Source organism: Ochotona princeps, chromosome 15 (assembly GCF_030435755.1).
Source record: "Ochotona princeps isolate mOchPri1 chromosome 15, mOchPri1.hap1, whole genome shotgun sequence".
In the NCBI taxonomy this organism is placed as follows: domain Eukaryota; kingdom Metazoa; phylum Chordata; class Mammalia; order Lagomorpha; family Ochotonidae; genus Ochotona; species Ochotona princeps.
The window spans coordinates 3282231-3305540 of record NC_080846.1 but is presented as its reverse complement, the minus strand read 5'-3'; the positions used below and the strand labels follow the sequence as shown (position 1 = coordinate 3305540).

Genomic DNA, 23310 nt, shown 5'->3' with positions numbered 1-23310 from the left:
ATCTTGAGCAAGAGCTGCCCCTCTCGAGGCACCCGCTGCTCCCTCCAAGTGGAAGGCACTCTCCTTCTGGCACACGTGTCCCAGCCTCCGGACAGCTGCGCCCTCCTCACAGGGCCCACACTTTCAGATACGACCCCCAGCCTTCACACCGAGGGCCTCCACCTGCTGAGTTTGGCTGAGGGCTAGCCTCTGTCCCAGTTGAGTCTGTCTCATGACTACCCAGCTGGCCCAAGACTTCCTGGTCCCTAACTCTTCCCCAAGTCAGCCTGCCACCACTGGGTCTGACCACAAGACTCCTGAAATGGCTGCTGTCCTGGTGACCACACAGCAGGGACTGGGGGAACTGGCAGAGCCCAGAAAGAGGTCAAGTACCCCAAGGAAGGGAACCATGGAAAGAAGGGGCCTAATTCTGCCTGACCCCGGCCAGTTCCCAGTTCAGAATGGAAGACAGCCTTGCTGCCTGCTCAGCCCTCTGCGGTCCCCCACCCACCCTCTTCCCGTGCACACCAACAGCCCAGGTGTGGCAGGTGTGAGGAGGGAGCTGGCAGGTCCCCCCTAACAACATCAGAAGCATGCAACAGCCATTCAGGCCACCTCCAAAGTGCCCTGCCCGGACCCCAAGGGCCCCGGACGCCTCACTCACCACTGGAGCGGTGGATACACGTGTGCTGGTTGTCGCTGAGGAAGAAGCCACTGTGGCACTGACACTCGTAGCTGCCCATGGCGTTGACACAGATCTGCTGGCAGCCTCCATTGTTGTCCTGACACTCATCCACATCTGTGGGAGGAGCAGAAGGAAAGTCACACCAGGGCTGGAGGGACGGGAATTAACCAGAGACCACACAGCAACACTGAGGTGCTAGGCTATGGCTGTACCTCCCACGGTGCTGTGCGTAGTGCTGCCCCGAGGCGGTACTTCACGGTGCTGTGCACAGTGCTGCCCTGGGGCGGTACTCCACGGTGCTGTGCACAGTGCTGCCCTGGGGCGGTACTCCACGGTGCTGTGCACAGTGCCGCCCTGGGGCGTTACTCCACGGTGCTGTGCACAGTGCCGCCCTGGGGCGGTACTCCACGGTGCTGTGCACAGTGCCACCCTGGGGCGGTACTCCACGGTGCTGTGCACAGTGCCGCCCTGGGGCGGTACTCCACGGTGCTGTGCACAGTGCCGCCCTGGGGCGGTACTCCACGGTGCTGTGCACAGTGCCGCCCTGGGGCGGTACTCCACGGTGCTGTGCACAGTGCCGCCCTGGGGCGGTACTCCACGGTGCTGTGCACAGTGCCGCCCTGGGGCGGTACTCCACGGTGCTGTGCACAGTGCCGCCCTGGGGCGGTACTCCACGGTGCTGTGCACAGTGCCGCCCTGGGGCGGTACTCCACGGTGCTGTGCACAGTGCCGCCCTGGGGCGGTACTCCACGGTGCTGTGCACAGTGCCGCCCTGGGGCGGTACTCCACGGTGCTGTGCACAGTGCCGCCCTGGGGCGGTACTCCACGGTGCTGTGCACAGTGCCGCCCTGGGGCGGTACTCCACGGTGCTGTGCACAGTGCTACCCTGGGGCGGTACTCCACGGTGCTGCGATGCTGGGGACCCTGACTCGGCACCTGCTCTGTATCCAGCACAGTTCAAGCATCTTCTTGAATCAGTGAGCCTGAGTCAAACCCAGCAATAGCTCCACTTCACAGACTGAGACAGGGAGCGGCAAGGTGGGCTTCCAAGGGCCCCCAGGCAGCAAGTGGCCGAAGCAGCCTCAGTGCCAGGCTCTCAGAGAGGACGAAGCAGCCTGAGGTTCAGCTTCCATCCCAAGGAGCACCCCGAGCCCCCAGCCAGCCCCATGCTGCAGCTGTGCCTACAGGACCCTGAGCCAAGGACGGCTGGAGGCCAGGGTGTCCCGTGGCACCCTGAGGCCCTGTGGGCTCGTCTCCAACATCCCCGTGTGTGGGGAGGTTTGCACAAGGTCCTGACCTCTGGCTGCCAAGCACACGGGGAAGGCGGCCAAGCGGTCTTTCCCACTGCCTGGGGCAGATGGGCCTCGGGCCCACACTCGCTCTGGCCTGGAGGCTGCTGGCACGAAGGGCCCTTGGCTGAGGAGCCTCTTTATGGAGCTCTGGTCCTGAACAGACCAGCATGTTCCAATTACTGCAGCCATAACCCGCGGCTGTGTCAGTTTGTTTAATGAAAGAAGGGCTTCTGAAGCCTCAATGTTCCATGTCTGTATTGTCATTTTAATAGGCAAATATATAAAACCACAGAGGCAAACGTGAGCTACTGGCTGCTTTCGGCTGATCCCGGACCCCGGCACACACATGCACGGGCACACAGAGTGGTTCCTTTCACACGACCCCCTCTCCCTGTCGGCACCAAAAGGATGCAAAAAGGCCAGGCCAGGCGGGCAGTGGACGCCCAGCCCTGACCCAGGAGCCGCGTCTGCTCCGGGGCAAGTTCAGCTGGCGTTCCGAGGCTGCCAGACGGCAGGCCGGCAGGCCGCCTTACCACCCAAGAGGCGGGCGGCTGCCTTTGAGGCCAGCTGTGAGCAGGGTCATTACTCTCCAGCCGGCTCAGATGTCAGCCGTGTGGCAGCCGGAGGAGGAAGTGGCGCTCTGAAGTCTAAAAGCCATCGGGGGTTCACAGGGCTCCAAGGCAAAGGCGGCCCCTGCCAGGAGGGGGGTGGTGGTGGGATGACACAGCAGGCCTGGGGTCTGAGCCCTGGAGCCCGGGGACCACAGGAAAGGATTTGTTGGGCAGCTCACCTCTGCTCGCCTTTGCTGGGGTAACTCTGAGGTACAGCAAGTGTCTGGGGTGTGTGTGTGTGTGTGTGTGTGTGTGTGTCGGGGGGTGTCTGCCTGTAGCTGCTCTCAGCAGGCCGCAGCACCCTCTTGTGACCCATTCGGTTGCTGGGCTGTGGGACATCTGTGGGCTTAGGAGGGAGGAGTGGGGACTGAGGAACTTAGGCCAAGTCACACACTGGGCCAGAGCTCTGCTGCAGGGCCTGGGTCTGTGTCCTGGCTGAGCTGGCTAGGCCAGGCGACGCCATCACAAGCAGGCCAGTCCTTACCCTGCGTCAACCCAGACCCATGCTAATTCATGGGTTCCTGAGGCAGCTTGCACCAGCACCCCTGGGCTGAGTCCTCTGGCCCCACAGCACCCCACAGAGGCACCCCATCCAGACGCCAGCATCAGCCCCTTCCTACTGCAGCCACCACTCCTCCTGTGGAGTCTTGGCTCTGCACCCCTAGCAAAGGTTCCCCTCTAAAGCCAACAAAACAGACATGCCCTCATATGCACGACTTGGTGCCCTTCGGGTGCCACCCATCTGTGGCCATCTGGCCTGGCCCAGCTGCGCCCCTCGCTGGGCGTTCAAGGTCCTGGCAGGACGGCAGGGCCTAGGCTGCGGCTGTTTACACGAGCAGGGAACAATGCCTTGCCAATACTGATGAATAATTGGAAACAAATGCAAGGCCTGTAAACACTTCTTTCCCCCACTCCCAAATGATAAAGCCCCAAGATTAAGCAGGCAGGAAGAGAGGGTTGCCCCTCTGCTCCCTCTTCCCACTGTGGTCCAAACATAAGGCTCCCCCTCCCCTAAGCGGGGCAGCGGGTCACGGGCATGCCCACACACCCGGCGCCGTGGGCAGCCTGAGGTTGAGGGTGATGGATGATTGGCCAGGGCATCTTCCCAGGCACTGCTGTGTGTCTCTGACCTTGGGGAGGTTGGCAAAGTGACCACCTGGGGCAGCAAAGACTGGGCTCCGCTGGCGGAGGCCCCTGCCAGACCTGGCACTGGCTCTGGTCTGAGAAGAAGACCGCGGCCAGGACACTGTGCTCCATGGGGGTGAGCACCAGGCTGGCCTCCACTCACAACAGCGGTGCTCACTGGCCAGCCCCTACAAACCTCCACAATGGCTCCCATCCCTCGTCATCAAGCAGACGCGAAGTTGGAGGCAGACAGGGCCTGAGGTTGGCCAAGCTATTCACAGAAACTGAAAGGGGACAGGAAAACCCAAAGGGTCAGAGTCCAAAGGCCTGACTTCGGGTCCTCTGATGGGCATCAGACCCTGTGTGGCTAAAACAGGAAGTTGCCTGAGCACGGACGCTCTCAGCCCTCAGCTCCCCAAAACCAGCACTAAGGATCCCCTTCTGTGTCATCATCCCCTGCACCCCACCTCCTTCCTCTGCCTGTCCTGTCCCTGCCTGGGGTGGGTACGAGTGAGTGCGAGTGCTTGACGTCCGGGTCAGGGATGGCAGGGCCGGGGGCTCAGATCCCAGGGGGCCGGCTCTGGGGTGGAGTGCACACAGGGGATGTACCACAGGGCACCACAGCCTGCTCACCTCTCAGTGTGGTTCGGGACCCTGATCTGGAACAGGGCTCCTCACCCCAACCTGGCTCTTCTTGTACTGTGGGCCCCTAGAAAATCTTACTGTTGGTCACTCATCCCCCCACACACCCATCACGGCCTGTGTGCCACGCTGCCCTGAGGCTGCCCAACTCCCTGCACTCGGCAGGTGGCCTGCACGTTGGCCCAGAGGCTTCCAGGAGGCCAGCAGCCACAGGCGCGGAGCCAAGGAGTGAGGGAGGTCTCTGACCGAGGCAGGAGGCGGGGTGGGACCCTCCGAAAGCAAAGCTCCCAGACAGGACCAGCACAGCACACACAGGGCAGGGTGGCTGCGGGGTCCCCACTGTGGCGAGGGCAAGCAGAGGCATCCTTGCTCTGGGCATGGGGGCAAGCCTGAGTTGGACCCAGCCCTGCCGTGGTGCCCCTAGCCCTGACAAGTAGAAGGTCAATAGCTGATGAGGCCTGTGCTGGGTTCCTGGTGGGAAGGGAGGCACCTGTCCCCAGGGTTAAACCACAACAAGGACTGGGCTGAGACAGAGGGGCTGTGCTCCCCGGGTGCGGGGGCGGAAGGCGGGAGGGAGAGACCAGGGCACCAAGCAAGGCACGAATGCCTGGCTGGCAGACGGGGCCTCATCTGCCTTACTGTCCAGCCCTAACCCTCACGGCCACCCAGGCCGGTGCATGACCTGGCTCTCAAAGTCCCTGTTCTCAACTCTGTGCCGCCATGTAGTCTCCAGGCTGCTGCTGGCCTGGCCTCCTCTGACCCCTGGCGCAGGTGTCTGCCGGGGTGTCTCTTGCCTCCCCTGGCCCTCAGTCCCCTTGGCTCAGTGCTTTCTTTGGATGATGATGGTCACTGCTGGAAGTAGGCTTGTACTCTGGCACCAAGGATCATTTCCCACTGGGGTCCCTGGGCTCAGCTCCTGTCCTGCCCCCAGCCCTCAGGTGCGACCCCAGTATCTGCACAGCAGGCCTTGAGCTGCCTGCCTCCTCACAGCACAGCCCCGTCCGCACGGGTCATGTCTGGGGTGGGCCCCTGTGCTGTGACTGGACGGGTGTTTTCCGGTGTGGACAGTGGCAGGCTACTTCCGCGCTGCCTTGGCAGGCGGGCCTGTGGTTTGCCCGTGACCCAGGGTGCGGTGTTTGTTCTCGTGAATAGCTGCTGTTTGTCCTCCTTTGCACCGAGGCTCCAGGTTTTGCTGTATTTATAACTCAGCATGACTCCCTGGGTCCAGTCTTGGTGGCTTTGTGTCCCGCGAGTGTGGCAGGACGTGACAGAGACTCCGTGTTCTGCGCAGGCCCCACCTGTGTTGGCCTGGCTGCCAGGGCCTCCAAGGAGTCAGTTTTGCCCTGGCCCGGGGCGGGGAGGTGTGTGTGTGCCGTCAGGGGCCTCCAAGGTGTCACTCTGCCCTGGTTCTGGGCAAGGAGGGGTGTGTATGTGTGTGTTAGGGAGGGTGGTAGTGATGGTGGTGGGGTGTGTTGGGGAGCATGGTGCCCAAGACACCCGGCCCATCTCAGCCAGCAGCCTAGCCACCCACTGCTCCCCGCCCCCATGGCACTGAGGGCTCCCACCTGGTCCCTGAGGCTGTGCCCCCACCCCACCACCCCACATCCCCACCTCTGCTCTCTCAGAAGGGGCGGCTTAGGGAGAAAAGCCTTTTGGCTATCGAGCGGCTCTTGCAAAATTGCATTTGATGAGTTAAGTGTAAATAAATGAGAACCAGATGGATTCGATTTCGGGTAAAATACACACAGGTCTTAGGGCTTCGGGGCCTGGGTTCTGGTGGTTCCAGAACACTCCCTGAGCTGTTAAGAGCTCCGGCTCTGGCAGGCAGGAGGGAGAGCAGGGTCCCCCAGGACCTGTCTGCTTCCTGCTCCACACACCAGCCAAGGCCTTCTCTGGGGGGCCTGATGCCCCCGCAGGTTGGCTGTGAGCGGGAGACACAGGTAGTGGCGACAGTCCTACGAGCTGGGGGCCCACAGTCATGGGTCCGCAGCCTCAGGACCGCTACCTAGGGAAGGCTCTGCGGAAGCTTCTGGCCTTTGGGGCCTACCCACCTGAGCCCTGCCCCACAGCTGACTGCTGACCAGTGCTTCTTGGGACAATCTAGGCATAGGGCCAAACCTCAGAGAGTAAACTGCTGGGACTCCAGGGCCCAGGGCTTCCTTCTCTGTAATGCAGAGCTAACTGCAGGGCAAAGCGGTTCAAGCACCATGGGGGACAGGGAGGGGGTGGGCAGGCTCTGGGATGGGAACGCCCCTCCATGTTGGGAGAGGGACAACGTGCCAAGTCCAAAGGCAGCCTGTGCCCTGCACGGGCCTTCCGGTCTTGGCTCTTTATGCTACCTCCAGCCCGCATACCACCGGGGGGGACCTTTGCTGGGGCTCCCATCCTACTGGGGCTGGGCCTGAAGTGGCTGAGGAGCTGGGTGCGTGGGCAGCTCGCTGTGCTGTGGGATGAGCCTTTTGTTACATCGCACACACCGTCTTTTGTGCCTATAATCCTGTAACGGAAAATGCACTGGTACGTCCCCGTGGCTTTTCACTTGGTTGTGCCAGCATCACTGGGGTCTCATTCCAGAACATTCTTACCACTCCAGAAGCTGTGCCCATCCTCTGTTCTCCCAACCCCTTCCTGACCCTCCAGGATTGCCTGCTCTGGACCTCTGGCAGCAGCCGATTCCCCCGGGGTCCTCCTTGTGCTCGGCGTTGTCTGTGCTGCAGTGTGTGGCAGGGCCTGGCTGCAGTGGGACTCCATCCACTTCTGTTCAGGGCTTTGGATCTCAGCATGCGGCCACCGCCCGAGATACTCTCCCTGGCCACCAACGGAGAGCGCAATAAGCTCTGTGCTGCTTCCTTCTCCCCACCTGGTGACGTGTGACCTTCTGTCCGTCTCTCCCAAGACAACACAGGGTCCCAGGGTGTCTGTGGGTGGACCGTGCAACCATCGGAGCAGCACAGAAATGCACTCGGGGAGTGGAGCTCCTGGCCTGGCTCCCTGCGGCCCTGGCTTCTGGCCTGCTCCACCAGAGGTGAGCTGCATGGCCTTTGGGGCAGCGTCCTACAAAGCACTGGCTGCGCTCCCAGGATCCCGGGGAAGCAGTGGCTGCAGCGGAGGGACAGGCTTTTGGAGGCTGGGGTGGGGTGGGGGATGTGTAGATCACGGTCAGGCAGAAAGTGCCTGAGCAGCTGAGGAGAGCTGAGCTGTCCTCAGTCGCCTGCTTCCACCTTGCCTGATCGTGAACCCCACCACAGCCGAGGGCAGGGGGGACGGACCCGATGTCCTCCCTGCCACGGCCTGCCCACGATTAGGTGCCTAGGGCTGCCCATCACTGTCTAGAAAATGAACGGACCCACCAGTCCAGTGCGTCCTGCTTTGCCAGCCGCGTTCCCAAGAGGAGGAGGACCAGGCTTCCATGGAAGGGAGGCAGTGTTTCTGGTGAGTGCTGGAAAGATGGAGTTTGGAACGAGCCAGACCCCTTCTGGGTGACACCTGACTGACTGTTGTCTGAGCCCCCCATTCAGCTCCAAGCACAGGCCAGGACAGGGCTGTGACGGCTGAGCCCTGGCTGCGTCCATGTGTTTTGAGTCATCTCTTACACAGTGGCTGTGGCGGCAGGCAGAGCCACGGTGGGGACTGGATGCCCCCTCCCCCTCCCCCTCCCGGCCTCTGCACAGCTGTGTGATCCACGCTGGACATCTGTGGGAGGCCCTGGAGTTTGTCAAGATTCCTTTCGATGGTTCTAAACCTGGAGGGCTGGCCAGAGGGGAGGCGCAGGACCAGACAAGCCAAGCGGGGGCACTGGGAGTGCCCAACTGTACTGAGCGAATCTGCAAGGGGCTGCCCTGGGGCTCAGGAGGCCTTGTGGCTGCTGTGATGGCCGGGGGCTGGGCGCCAGGGGTGTCAGCTCCTTGTAAGAGGCCCCTGATTTCCAGAGGCTGGTCCGGCCGGTCTGTGCCACGTGAGTCCAGCCAAACTCATGGATCCCCAGCCTTAGTACCACCAGGAGTTTTAACCTTCAGGCATTCACTCTTCTGGCATTTTCTCCCACCTTACAGCTAGCTGTAAAGTCCACGCCTTCCCCTTGCCAGCCTGCTGGGCTGTGTGGTTGGTCTCCCTCTTCTTCATCTGGTCTGTGCCCTCTGTGTGACAGCTCTGCAAGGACACGTCACTGTCCAGGCTGGCCGGGCGCAGGGGTGGCCCTCGGCTGGACTCCCCTGGCATGTTATTGGGTCCTGGGATGCCCCTCATCATCAGGTTTTAGGCTGGGGCGCGCAGCCATGACCAGGACTGAGGAAGGAGCCTCTTGTCAGGGCTGACGAGGAAGCCCTGGCAGAGGGCTGTGAGCAGGCAGCAGGGGGCTTTCTGGCCAAGTCAGGGGGCCTGAAAAGTCACTGGGACTCCACACAGCTGAGCCATCTTCTCCAGCCCGAGGATGTAGCTATTTCCTTTCTGTGGCACACTGCCCCTCCAGACCCCAGCGCGTCCGGCAACGCTGTCTGACCCTACAAGGACATTCTGTGAATCTGCGAGAAGCAACAGATCGGCGCTCCCACGCCCAAGACACACCCGCATGCGGGAGCATCTGCGTTCTGTCTCGTGCCACGCAGGCATTTTCTCCTTGCAAAGCACCATCCTGGACGGTCGGTCTGCAGCGCCACCCCATCCCCGCCCCTTGCCTCACTGCACAGCGGCTCAGGCCTGGCCCCCTCAGCAGATGCTGGGAGCAGGTTCAGGCCATGCAGGCCCTGGGTGCGGCCACTGGCCAGTCTGCTATTCCTGCAGTCGAAGGCAGGAACCTCAGCACGCAGGCCTCAGCCCTCAGAGGTGGCCTTTCACACCTGGCCCTGCCTGGTCGCCCCACGCCCACCTAGGGCTTGCCACTCACTCCAGGCAGAGTGAGTCAGTCACCTGCCCCACCCTGGCAGACAGGCATGCGCCAGGCCATGTGATCCAGCCAGGGGCCCAGCCGGACAGGCAGGGCAGGGCAGCAGCTCTCCCTGGCCGGGCCTCCCCACAGTCTGGCCTCAGTGACGCTCTCCCACCTCGGCCACGGGCTTCTGGTAGTGGGTGGGAAGAGGTGTGTACAGGTGGCAGTATGATGTTTACACCCACGTGGGATTGCGCCTGCGCCCGGGCCAAGCTAGACAGGAGCAAACCATGCCACCTGTGCACCTGCCGGGGCAGCCAGATACAGGGGGAGTGATTTTATGCCTTTTTTTCTTGGAGCATTTTTGGATAGGGGTCTCATTCCAGTGACGTAAACTGGCCCTGGTCATTCGGTCACTGTGCCCTGCCTGGGGGAAGTGCGGAGGAGCGGCTGGAACTTTTGCTTGGCGTGGGGAAGGTTCCCCAGGCAGGGGCCATTCGTGCCCAGGGCTGGGAGGACATGGATGCCCCGAGAGGCCTTCACACTGAACTTGTTGGGGAAGCCTGAAGGGGAGGCAGGGGTCCGGTCCCGTGCAGCTGCCTCCCGTGAGCCGGGCAGGGCAAGTACCAGAGAGGTTCCTAAAGACCCCAAGCCAAGTGTCTGGGCAACTGCCACAGCTGCCCACTTGCCACAGATGAAGCATGCCATCCGGGTTGCACAGCATCTCTGCTGGTGTTCTGTTTCCTGCTGCCTGTGGAGGGGCGAGGTGGGTGACGGTCGGGGTGCTAGGTGGCTAACGCACAGGGGCTGGCTAATGGACACTGTAAACAGTCAGGCCCGTCCTTGTCGGGGTGGGGTGCAGAGAGAGGAGGCCACTGTAGCATCTGCCCAGGTCCGCCTGAGGTCCAGGCTGCAGGCCACTCCAACACAAGCAGGACTCTTGGCAGAGACACACTGGCCCGTTTTAGGCACACGGCTCTGTGTCTGGCGTGGGGCATGTGCCCTGGGGCTAGGGTATTTTTAAAGAGGCTTCAAAGCACACTTATTTTCTGTTTATTTCTCAGAGCTCTGCCCGAGCCCTTGGCAAGGGCTCTGCAGACGGGAGCAGCAGTGGGCCGGAGTCGGCTCATCGTCCGTGGTTGGGGTTTTTCTGGCTTTTTATGGACTTGGCCTCTCCGACCTGTGACAGAGCAGGACTTCTTCCCTGGGGCCACCAAATTGAGACCTTTGCAGGGTCTGGCCCCAGGGGGAGTGACGGTGTTTTTCAGCCCTGTGGGAAGAGGTCTGGCCATTACTAAATTCTCCTGCCAACAGGAAGGGGGTCTTGGGTGGAGGTGCCACCCCTGACCTGACTGCACAGGCAAGGGGAGAGGGTGAGGGAGAGGGTGGATGCCCTGCCGCCCACCGTGAGCAATGTGCCTTCACAGAGGCCACCAGCTGTCTCCCTGCAGCCCTCCTGTTCAGGTAAGCACAATGACAGCTAGCAAGTGGCTCTGTGTCTCCATGACCAGAACAGAGCCCACGGGGAGCTGGGCATGCACGTGGGCCCTGGGGGAGTGAGGTGCCCAGCTCTGTGTGTGTGCCCCCAAGGGTGGCCTGTGCACGGCTGGTCCTCCCTGACCTAATGAACACGCTCCAATATTATGCCACAAACACATGCACACACGCACACACACACAGAGTCGGCCCTGGAACGAAGAGCCAAGTTGGTCAAACTTCTGGGAACTCCCAAGGAAGTAGGGACCATTGTCTGAGGGCCCGGTGCAAGTGAGGGAAGCTGGGATAGGGTGTGCACGGGGCCTTTGCTCAGTGCTGAGGGACGAGCGGGGAGCCCTCTGGGTAGCAGGTGCGAGAGCGCCCCAGAGAAGGCAGGGGCTGTGGGATGAGGAAGTGAAAGATACTATACATGCCAGAGCCTGGATTGCAAGCCACAAGGAGAGGAGGAGACGGGACTGCAAGCTGGCCGGGTGAGGGGGTCCTGGAAAGAGCCTGACCTCATAGCCCAGCAGGCTGATGTGAAGGCCCAGGCACGGGGCTCCAAGGTGCATGGCCAGGGAGTCAGGGGGGATGCACTGAGGGGGGATAGTGAGGCCCTGGTCCTGGCCAGACCTGCTGCCTGTTTCTGCCAGGGCAGTGTGACCCCCGCCCCATGTGACTTGGTTGGGAAATCGGCGCTCTGCCATAAACACCCCCCACCTGCCTGACTCTGACAGTCTGGTCGAGTCCCAGGCCCAAACTTCACAGAGCGGCGGGGAGACTCCCGCCCACACAGGTCCCCCAGTGGTCGCTGACCTTCAGCTCGCGGCTCCTTCCACTCTGGCCCCCTCTGTCAGATGCAGCCCACCCAGTGTTGGCCTAAGCTCCCGAGCTGGCCCCGGGCACAAAGCCGTGAAGGCCTGCTTCGCTTGCCAAACACGCAGGCCGCCCTCCGCCTGGCCCGGGGTCTCCTCACGGCAGCAGTGACCCCAGGACGGACGGGTGGACGCTCGTTTACAGAGACCAACACCACTGGGCAGTCTGTTTCTTTTTCTCAGGCCAATGCATTCCCATCAGATTAACAGTTGTAAAAAGCCGAGGGGAGAGGCCGGCCCAAGTCCGGCTTGTCCACTCACGGCCAGTCCCTCGACCGCCGTGTGTTTATATCACCTGAGCGTGGTGGGCCGAGTGGGGATGGCGTGGGGCCAGGGGCGGCAACCACATGCAAGGTGGGAAGAAAACTCTGGAGTTTACCTTAGAAAATGTGGCTGTTTACAGCAGGAGTCTCTGGCGGTCCGAGGCTGTTGAGTTTTACATGAGAACGGTCAGCGTTCTCCCCCACCAGCCCCCGACCGCCCCAGCAAGAAATACATCTGAGCTGGAGCTGTCGAAGCACAAAGACAAATAAACACAGGCAACTCGAGCCTCCACTTGGGGTTCAAGGGAGCAACACATCGTCTCCAGCTGGAGAGGCCTTTCATCGTGCCGGGAGTGGCCTGCCCCGTGCACCAGGGCGTCGGCCTCCTCCTGGTGGCAGCTGGGCTCCAGGCCGGCGAGCAGGCTCCGGGCGCCCCTGCTGCCCCTCCCCTTCCTCTGAGCAGCCTTGCTTGTCACCTGCATGTCCCTCTCAGGCGGTCCTGCTGAACGGGAGTCATTCCCATTTCATAGGGCCCCAGACCGAGGCTCTCCAGAAGGAGGCTCAAATTCTGGTCATGGTGGCAGTGGTGGTGGCAGCGGCGGCGGCAGCAGGAAACCCTCAACTGGGGGCAGTTTGGAGCAAGTCCCGGCCTGAGAGCTTCACACACGGTGCAGCCACGTCCTTGGCACCACTCCACGGGTGTTCTCTGGGTTCTGACTTTGCATGGCAGGAATCAATGCTCCTCGGAGGAGGAGTGCCACCTGTTGGTCCCTCTCCACGTGCCAGGCCGGTCTCACCCAGCCTTGACCTGCGCTGTGTCACAGATGTGACTGCTGTCGGCCCAGAGAAGTTAAGCTACTTTCTCGGGTCACACAGGAAGTGATAGATCCAAGCAGCTCAGTTCCTGGTGCCTTTTGAATTGTGAGCTCTCAGCCAAGGCCTGGCACAGGGCAGGTGCACACATCAGCTTTATGAGACAGACGCTGTGAAGATCTCTGGCGTACAAAGCAGCTGTGGGGGGGTGGTGCGGGGGCTGGCCGCTCCCCAGATGTCTGAACGGGTTCCCTGGCTCCAGTAGACTGCCTGCTCGTCATCTCAAACAGCCCAGCCAAAGCCACGCGAGGCCTGCGGCACCTCCAGCCGCACCCTCCGCACGCCGAAACGGCAGGAAAAAGCCCAGTGGTGGCCCCATCTTGTTTTCCCTGCACTCCTCACACTGGCGAGCAGTTCCCACGAGTTGCCTTCCAAATCGAGTCCCGCTCTCCGCTCTCCTGCGGTCACTCTATGCTAAGGTACCATGACCTCGGACCAAGACCACCACAGGGGTCTCCTGATGCCAGCATGCCGTATGCCTCGTCATGCATTCCCTACCTGGCAGCCCCAAAGTGTCCGCCGCATTAAAAAGTCAGCTAGATGAGTTAGTCTCTACGCTTTTCGGTGAATTTGGGCTTAAATCCAAACGCCTTTCTAGTGTTGGTAAGGCCCTTTCCTGCCTGTCTCCCTGTCACCCTCGGACCCTGCCCCTCACTCCTGACCCTCTGGGCCACTGACAGGCCCCCAGCTTGTCTCCGTCTCAGGGTCCTGCATGTGTCCAGCCTGCTCCTTCCTGGATGGAGGCCCCTTCCTGAAGGTGTCTCCTTTTCTCTGGGACAGTCTGGGGGACATGACTTCTGGGGCCAGCCTGGAGAAACTCCATGGTCTTGGCGTTGTCCCCTGGGGACGTAGTCACTGTGTGGGGAAGAGCCTCGTGCCAGCTCTTGTGCAAAGATCACATAACAAGATGACCTGTCCACACCCAGGCCAACAGCCAGTCCCGATCATTAGACGCAAGTAAGGCTGCCTCCAGATGATTCCAGCTTTTGACCACCAGCTCCTCTCCTCTTCTGTCTCCCTGCTCCCTCCCCGAGGCCACAGACACTGTGGGGTGGAGAGCAGTCGTCTTGCTATGCCCTGTCAGGATTCCGGACCTGCAGCATCTTTGAGCAGAGGGTATTCACCACCCACCAGTATGTGTGTGTGTCCTGTTTTGTTTTTTTTTTCAATGCAACCACAGTAGCTGGAGTCTTCCCTTGCCCAAGGCTGTCACGTTTCCAGCACCTTCTATCTCATCACTTTCTCTTATTTCATTTTCAGTGGATCTGGCCGGAGACGTCTTGACCGAGTTTACGAGTTTACTTAGAGAAAGTCCTGCTCCACTTACTGTGCAAGCACCTTGTCGAGTGGGTGCAGTGCTGAGCGCTTAACACTGTGTGTGGCTCAGAACATTTTTAAAAATAAAAACGAACATAGGCGCAGGTGGAAGGCTAGGGATTCCTGGTCACGGAGCACACGCTCCCCTTCTCAGAGCTGTGGGGACCTGTCTTCCTGGTGACCCTGGGTGTCCACAGAAAGCACCCTCGTCTGATTCACCTTTAGCTCTGTGCGGGCCCGACATGGAGGTCTGCTGGGAAGAAGGCTGACAAGGTGCTGGGCCATGTGCGTCAGCTCCTTCATTCCACAAGTACTTATCAAATGCCTGAGTCCTGCCTGGCACCGCACTGGGCTCCGAAGCGAGACAGAGGCGGATGAGACAAAGTATGCTTTCAGGGCACGCGGCAAGGACCCAAGACAGAGCACAAAGCGAGGCCTGGGGTGGGCCACACAGGACCCCAGAACAGGGCAGACAAGCTGGTCCAGGGCCAGGGGCAGCACAGCTGGCAGAGTCCTGGCCTGCAAGGCCTCACGAGCCAGTGGCAGGACAAGGAGCCGAGAGGAGGTTCTGGAAGAGAGGGCTCAGCACAGCCAAACAGGGTGACATGATGTCCTGAGAGTGGCTCAAGGCCACACGTGGTACCCAAATACAGCAGGCGACAAGCTATCAGGGACGAGGCCCCTGGACATGCGCGCCCTGGAGTGAGCCAGCCCTCGGCCAGCAGACGCTGGGGTTCTCAGTCCCCCGGCTCACACAAACAAGGGCACCCCCAGCAGCCCAGACCCAGCAGCATAGACCCGCTGCTCTCCTTTCTCGGTGCTGTGGGGCAGAAGGTGGGCACGCAGACAGGCTCCCAGGTTCGTGGGGATAGGAAGCACACTAGAGGCTTCTGTCCACGGGTGCCGGACACAAGCACAGGAGGGGCGCTCCATGGACAGCAACGGGAAGGCAGCGAGCTGGTGCGTAACTTGATCCTTTGCAGAGTCTGGCTTGCACATAACTTGTCTTCATCAGGGGGAAAAAAGTGCTGAGAGGCCAGCCCAGAATTCAAACTGTGAGTGACCGGAGAGACGTGGTTTTCAGTAAGACAGGGAAAGAGCGAGGTCGGAGCAAACATCTGGCTTGGTGAACTAATGGCTCTGGGGAAAAAGGAGCCTTGCTTTGTGAAGACGGGGCGGGGAGGGGGGAGATCACCCACTGCTGGTTCTCATTTAAGATGAAAAAAAAAAAATCTTATTCTATTAGCCTAAATATCGTTCTGCCGTCCAATTGCATGGAGTTTGGAATAATATTTTTCAAACAGAACTACTGCTATTTCAAGTAATTACATAGCTAAAAGCAGCCATTTGGGGTTGAGCAAGATTTCATCTTGGTTCCAATTCCCTCTGGTGTCATTTTCTGTTATATTTGAGAAATTCCTCAATAAAGATGTCAAATAGAGAGAAGGGTTCGCTCTCCAAAGGACGGACTTGGACGTCCTCTGGGACGCAGTCCCAGGCAAGCCATCTCCACAAGAAAATAACCCCGTTTACTCAAAAAAGAAAGACAGGGTTCAACTGTGCACACTCAGGCAGGAAAACAACCCTGAAGCCACCAGCCTCGTGGCTGCTGGTTCGCTCACCCGGACAGGGTCTTCACCCAGAGTCATGCAGGAAACGTCTCGACTCGACAAGACTCTTGACCCTGACTCCGGAGATCAACCAGCCAGAGGACGCCAAGGGCCTGACCGTGTGACGGGTGATGCCTTTGTGACTGCCCGGGGACGGCCAGGCCTGCACAGGCAGAGTGAAGTGCGAACCTTCTGACAACTCAACATCTCCCAGCCTGCCGGGGCGGGCCCTGTGCTGGCAGCCTCATCAGGTGGCACACACACAGATCCAGCGGGTTGCGGCCATGAGCAGCAGGGAGGGACATGGCCCTGCCGTGGGCATCACGCTTTAGCGGGAAGGGTCCCCACGACGGCAGCCCTCCCCCTGCTGTAAGTTCATGGATCAGCTGGGAGTGGAGCATGGCTCCCTGGTCATGGGTGTCCCCACTATTGTAGACCACGTTCCCAACAACCCAAGCCTGGCAGTTCTCAGAGGGACAGATGACACTTGAGTCTAACTAGCAACAGGTGGAGAGCGGCCAGAGCTCAGCCCTTCTGGCTAGGCTGTCCTGAGGCTCCTTCTGGTGTGGCAGGTACCCAGGGGACAGTGTCACCCATGAAACCACTTCTGGGTGCAAAACTCCAATGAGTGCTAAACTTCCGAATTCTAATTTAGCCTCTAGTCATCAAGAAGGACCCTTGGCCAAGGTCGGGAGACAGGATCTTCAAAATTATGTCTGAGCATAGTCAAGTGGGACACAGCCTCCATCCCCAGCTTTGCCCAGGAGCTGGGACCTGGACACTGGCTGTGGCCCAGAGGGAGGAAGGCTGCAATCACGCACTGAGAAGGCCTGTGGGCTGGCAGCTACAGACCTGTGCTATGACACGGTGACCCCATCGGACCTGGGCACGGTTTCCCACCTGCCTGCACAGCTCAACACACTTCAGAGTGGTCACCTGGAGCCTCTGACTTGTGAGTTTCTGCTCCGTTTCATCGTTCTGGGAGCTGAAGCAGGCAGGCTTGGAACATCTGGCCTAACTCCCGTCGCTAACTCCCAAGTGACAGCACCAGAATTTGAGCATACAATGTCTAATTTCCACCCAGCCTGCTCCTCCAGCATGACCCGGTTCAACGCTGAGCCAGCCCCAGGACGCTGACCCCACACCGGGGCCTCCCACGCAGGACACCTCCCACAGGCCACATCCTTGAGCACTTCAATGTCACACAGGCAATCGGCTGCATGAGATGGAGTTTTGCCTCGAGAAGGAAAATGATCAAATACAAAGATGGCGGCTGGGAAGGGCCTACCCAGAGCCGAAGGCGGGGGCGAGGGAGGGAGCAGGTCTCTGACTGCCACAGGTGCAAGCTACACAGTCAGGGGAGTTGTCCCCAGCTCTTAATCCAGGTCAGGAACAGCTCATCAGAACAAAGACCCCCCTCGCAAACAACACCGCTAGGGGAGGCTGGGGACACTGGCGGCCTGGGGACACTGGATGTACATGCCCCAGGCAGGACAAGGGTGTTGACAAACAGGGACACACCAGTGCTACGGCTGCAAAGGGGGCCCTGGCAGTGCAGACGGCGCGAGTTCTGTCCCCAGTGAGGCCCCAGAGGCCTTGCAGGTATCAAACCAGCCTGCGCCAACACGGGGCACCTGGAAGTTGATGACAGTGCCCGGTTCTGCTCTGTGCCTGGGATCTCACTGACTCCTCCCCAGAGCCCCCCAGGAGAGGGACCATGCATTCCAGCTCACTTGTGAGGACCCGGAGGCTGGTCAGAGGTCACGTTGCTGAGAGCCACGGCTCCCAGGGTCTGCTCTCCTGACCACCGGGTGACACTGCTTCCAACTGGCCATCGAGGACTGTTGGCTCTGCCTTCCATGACCAGCGGTGACCGAGCTGGCTTCTCCTGTCATCTGTGAAGGTGAGGCTCCTGGCTTTTGGGAGGATTCGATGAGAGGACACTTGGAGACTATTTCATTCTACACTGCACGTGAGGAGCTGTGCGATTCCTTAGGGCTTAAGCCAAGGCTCCACCTGACTGCAGCCCTCTCCCAGCTACTCCTTCCGGATGCCCCGAGGCTCCACCTGACTGCAGCCCTCTCCCAGCTACTCCTCCCGGATGCCCCAAGGCTCCACCTGACTGCAGCCCTCTCCCAGCTACTCCTCCCGGATGCCCCGAGCCCAGCCTCCTCCAGTGCTGCTCACAGCCTTCACAGCTCCGTGCTCCCTGACCTCAGGGGGTCTGGCACCTTCTCTGTAAGGCCCCTCCTTGAGTCCTGCTTCCACCCACACTCTGGCCCGTCTGGGGCTCTCTTTCCACAGGCCCCTCTGGGCTTTAATAACCTGCTCTCCAGGCCTCCGCTTGGGCAGTGATTTGGGGTGTAATTACATGTTCACAGATCTGTTTCCCATAACAGCTCATCTGCGCTCCAACATGCATTAAACAAAACCAGGCCGGGGACTCGGGCGAGCGTGCTCCTGAGAGGCAAGGACAAGAGCATGCAGGAAGTGGGGCTGCCACGCTGAGCCCCTACACGCAGGCAGAGCCAAGGTCAGCCGAGCCCTTCACAGGAAGCCATGTCGAGAGCCTTTAACATTCCAAACGGCTCTTGGATCCAGGAGTCCCGCACTTAGGAAGTATTCCTAAGGAAACAACTGGGAAAACAGAAAAAGAGGGGAAAAAAAAGGGCCTGGAATCCCCTCTGGATTCTGAGTGTGAAAACAAACTCTAGGGTCGGCACGGTAGCCTGGTGGCTGAAGTCCTCGCCTTGTGTGTGCTGGGATCCTATATGGGCACCCACTTCCTGCTGGTCCCACTTCCCGTCCAGCTCCCTGCCTGTGGCCTGGGAAAGCACTCAAGGATGGTCCAAAGCTGTGGGACCCTGCACCGGCGTGGGAGACCCAGAAGAAGCTCCTGGCTCCTGGCTTAGATCGGCTCAGCTCTGGCCGTTGCAGTCACTTGGGGAGTGAATCCATGGACGGAAAATCTCTGTCTCTCTTCCTCTCTCTATATCCGACTTTGCAATAAAAATAAAAATAAATCTTAAACTCTAGATGTCCAGTTGCCCAGCTGCACGGTCAGTGTTGTGGTGGGGTGTGTGGACCTGCCATACGGGAGCTGGATGGTTCGGGTCCCGGCTGCTCCACTAGCCATCCAGCCCCCTGCTAATGCTCCTGGGAAGGCAGAGGATGGCCCACGTGCTTGGGGCCCCTGTCAATCACAAGGGAGACCTGGATGAACCTCCCAGCCTCAGCCTGGCCCAGCACTGGCCATTGGCGAGTACATACATCTCTCTGCAACTCTTTCAAATAAATAAATACATGTTTTTGATTAAGCAAATGTCCAGTCACAAAGCAGTAGCAGAACCAGCCACAATGGTACCTCCTGCTGGTCCACATCACCCGAAGTGCTCCTCACGCTCCTCCCCCACGGCCCAGAGACCCCGAGAACAGCAACTATGGCAAGCAGTGGCCGTCCTCCACACCAGGCTCATGTTTCAGCTGTTTGGACGTTCTGGGTTGCTGATTGCCACAGCTCTGTAAGGGTGCCACTGCACGCTGCCTGCCCATCACCAAGGGCTGGTGTCCACACATGTCAGTGACATGTCCGTGTCCCCATGCTCCAGGCCCCGGCCACTCAGCAGCCGGTGACTCGTGGGAGTGGCCTCTGAGAGCCACTGGCTTTGCTCCATGAGAGGTTGTCCTCCTCCCCTGCCTCGCCCCCACTTCCGGTCTGCAAGCAACCTCTGTTAGGGGCTGCATGACGTCCCAGCCTTGGCTGGTGCTGGGCTAGCTCCCATGCCTGCCAGAGCGGCCTTGTCTGGAAACAGGTCTTTAGGAGTGGACCCTCATCTAATAGGATGGGTGTCCTGGTCACAAAGGGAAATCAGGACACGGAGATACACAGAATGCTAACAAGGTTGAAAGACACAGGGAGAACCCCTCCAGGAACCAAAGACGCGCCTGAGGCCACACCGACTGCCGGCTCACCACCTCGGGAAACCACGCCGGGCACGGAGACTCCAGGGACACAGACGAGGAGAACCCCAATGTTCTCCACTGTTTCCCCTACTCCTCTGGACTCATCTATTATTCCATAAGTGGACTACACTTATAAACTTCTACCATTGGTTTAAAATGCACGACGGGCAAAGGATTATGAGCAGAATTATGTTGGAGAAATTCAATCCCCAAGATGAAATGTGACTGCATTGCACACACACACACACGGAGGAAGGCCCAGGTGACATGCAAGGTGCGACCAACCATCCACTAGCCAAGGACAGGGCGTCAGAAGAGCTCCGGCCTGTTGACAACTTGGTCTCAAGACTTCCAGCTTCCCGAACCATGAGGAAATAACATTTCTGTTGTCATGAGAGCCCCAGCAAACAAACGCCAGGAACTGACCAAGAGCAGCTGGCCTTCCCCAGCTCCCAACTCAGATGCCGACTGGGATGAGACCGGCAGGGAGGGCAGCACTTACTCACCCAAGCAGTTGTGTCCATCATGTGCCAGCATGAAGCCGTCGAAGCAGGTGCACCTGTAGTTGCCCGGGATGTTGATGCACTCATGGACACAGCCCCCGTTGTAGTAGTCGTTCTCACATTCGTCAATGTCTGCAACGGGAAGAGGGCACGGGGGACGTGAGAGCGGGCAGTGTGGGGGTCCCCTCTCCCACGGGGGACGTCAGAGTAAGGAGCGTGAGGGTCCCCTCTCCCACGGGAGATGTGAGAGCGGGGAGCGTGGGGGTCCCCTCTCCCATGGAGATGTCAGAGCAGGGAGCGTGGGGGTCCCCTCTCCCACGGGGGACGTCAGAGTAAGGAGCGTGAGGGTCCCCTCTCCCACGGGAGATGTGAGAGCGGGGAGCGTGGGGGTCCCCTCTCCCACGGGAGACGTGAGAGCGGCGAGTGGGGGGGGTCCCCTCTCCCATGGAGATGCCAGAGCAGGGAGCGTGGGGGTCCCCTCTCCCACGGGGGACGTGAGAGCGGGGAGCGTGGGGGTCCCCTCTCCCATGGAGATGTCAGAGCAGGGAGCGTGGAGGTCCCCTCTCCCACAGGACATGTCAGAGGGGAAAGTGGGGGATCTCCTTTCCCACCACCACTGAAGTTAGGGGACGATACAGTGGACAGTCTCTGAAGCCTTTCCTGAGGGCTGGGGAGCCGAGGGTCAGAACAGTGAAGACCCCGGGCCATTACCGAGGCTGGCCATCCCTGCGAGGGGCAGGGCGACGCACTGGATCTGTGAGGGTGCCCTTCACCCCGACCGCCCTCACCACTTCTGAGGGCTCTCTCTACTAGTAATGCCCACCCCAAACCAGCTCTCCTAAAGCAAGAGTTCTCAGGGAACTCAACATTGCCTGCCAACCCCCGCCTCTAAAAGCGGAACCCCTGGAATGAAAGAAGAGCCTGCAGCGCCCTCCCCCAACCAGAGTCTCCTTCCACATGCTTGACTCAACCAGCCCAGCTTCCTTGTTATAACAAAGGCTTCTGTCTCATAAACAATGGCCGGCAGCCTTTGCAAAGGTCACCCTTTTCGCTGTTTCAAATCTTTCTCAACATTTCCCATCAGGGGTCAGACAGCCCATGGGGCCTCGAGTAGCATGGGGATTTGGGAGACCTGGGGGAGCGGCAGGCATGCACCCAGGCACTGTCCCAGGTTGCGCCATTGTCTTCAACTTGCACGCTCTGGTGGGGCTGCACACGGTGCTGCCACTTCCACCAAGGCACACAGAGGGGCCAAGACCTGGCCGAGGTCACACCCCTCGGAAGCACCACGGGGAGCCTAATCCCCGTGGACCCGGCCTGTTGGGAGGGACGGCGCACCGACTGACAGGGCAGTAGCGGACACAGGCGACCCTGCTGTTGGCAGCCCAGAGTTTAGTGTCCCTACTCCTCGGTTTGTCCACTTACTTCCACCCTCCCGAAACCCACCCTAATCTCCACAATCTCCAGGATGGGCAGGCAAAGGAGGGAGCCAGGGCCGGAAGTATCTGGCCCCACGGAGGCAGCAGTGCCAGGGCTGAGCCACCTGTGCAGCGGTGACTGCATCGGCTGGAAGCGGGCCGACTGTGCCTCCTCTGGCTGTGCTTAATCGTGCTAACGCTGCAGGAAACAGGGTAAAACACACGGAGGCTAGACTTGACGTGCATTGAAAGGGCACACGGCCTAGGAAGGCTAGGGGACACTGGATTACTGCCCAGTCTCTCTTGGCAGCCGGCACCTCTGTCCAGAGCCCAGATCCACCAATCCCCTCATCTCACCTCTCAACTGCAGATCTCCCCAACATCCCAAAGGCAACCTCACCCAGCATCCACTCGCCAACCCGCCCTTTCCTGGGGAACCCTATCCCAGAGTAATGTCTTCCATCCACGATAGCCAATCACACAGATACGCGTATTTCTGCGCCCTCGACATGGCTGTGGCCTGTGCGCTGGTCACCCACTCCCCCACCTGTCCACCACAGCATGTCCTCTCACATGATTCCAAACTACTCCCTTGCTCTGGTCCTCCTTCCCTTCCAGCAGGTGGCTCAGCGGCAGCAGGCCGGCTCTACCTCTGGGGGTAGAGTCCAGACTATTCACAGAGGACATGCTGTCCACTCCTGAGACGCACAGCAGCCTTTCCAAGTCGGTGTTTTAACTGCCTTTTAGGGCTGAGCAATCCAGACAGCACAGAGCTTGGGTGACTGCTCCAGGTCACACAGTAAGTGGGAGGACCAGGATCAGAACCAAGGGCTTTCTGTCTATAAAACCCACTTCCTTTCGCATGAGTCAGAAAGTCCATGACCCTCCAGTCGTCAGCAAACTGCTTTAGATGGTTCATTTCACCTCTGGAACATTCATACTGCATGCAGAGGAAGTTTTAGCCAATCATCCAAGTTCTCATTCGCCCACGTGCCCTTCCTCTATCCCACATCTGTCCATCTGTACACACATTCATACCAGGCATCCCTGCATCCACTCTTACAAACTCTCTTCCACCCACTCGCTATTTACCCCATAACCCATCCACATGCCCGCCTATCTCTCCATTTGTCTACTTGTGCTACCATCTTCAACTAAATATTTAGCTCAACTTTCCTTCCATCCAATCGCCCACTCACGCATCCACACATCTCACCTAAGATCAACGCTACCCAGACACACACCTGCCCAGCCATCCAGTTCCAGTCACTTGGAAGCCATCTTCCCATTCATCTCCCCATTATCCAGGCACCCCTCCTAACCTCCATCCAAAGCCATCGCTGCAAACCCCATCTTTCTGTCACACACACATACTCCTCTCACAGTCGTTTCTCCATTCACTCCTCCATACCCAAGCTTCGCTTCACCTACCCGCCCATTCCTCCAAACAGCATCTACCCAGGCAGCTTACAAAATGCAAAGAATAAGAATTATGAAGACAATGAAGAGAAAGAAGGGGGTTCAGATAAAGCAGTGACAGATGCAGCCATACATTTTGGGGTACCAACACAATTATAAATCATGGGCCACAACTTCAGCTCTCAACTACCTAAAAGCCAAAAGCAAAGGAAAAAAAAATCCTGATTGGAGTGACTGCATCCATAAGATGCAATTAAGCCAGCTGTTTCCCTGGTGACGAGGTCTGAGAACCCCAGATGTCTCCGAAGCAGGGGTCTGCCTATACCTCTGATTAGACAAATCATGGGCGGTGAGCTGCCGGGCACAGTTCCAGCTCCAGTGTCCAGGCAGAGGAG

At 59.5% G+C, this 23310-nt stretch overlaps 1 protein-coding gene across 3 annotated transcripts in view; it reads right to left on the bottom strand.

The window, feature by feature from the left end:
• The window catches only part of SCUBE1 (signal peptide, CUB domain and EGF like domain containing 1), an 86049-nt gene that overhangs the window by 51473 nt on the left and 11266 nt on the right, over positions 1–23310 (bottom strand). For all 3 annotated transcript variants that reach the window (XM_004589440.2, XM_004589441.2, XM_004589442.2), the window contains exons 3-4: positions 20082–20210; positions 644–778 (exon numbers count right to left, since the gene is read on the bottom strand). In XM_004589440.2, coding sequence (XP_004589497.2) covers positions 644–778; positions 20082–20210 — 264 coding nt within the window. The remainder of the gene's footprint in view (positions 1–643; positions 779–20081; positions 20211–23310) is intronic.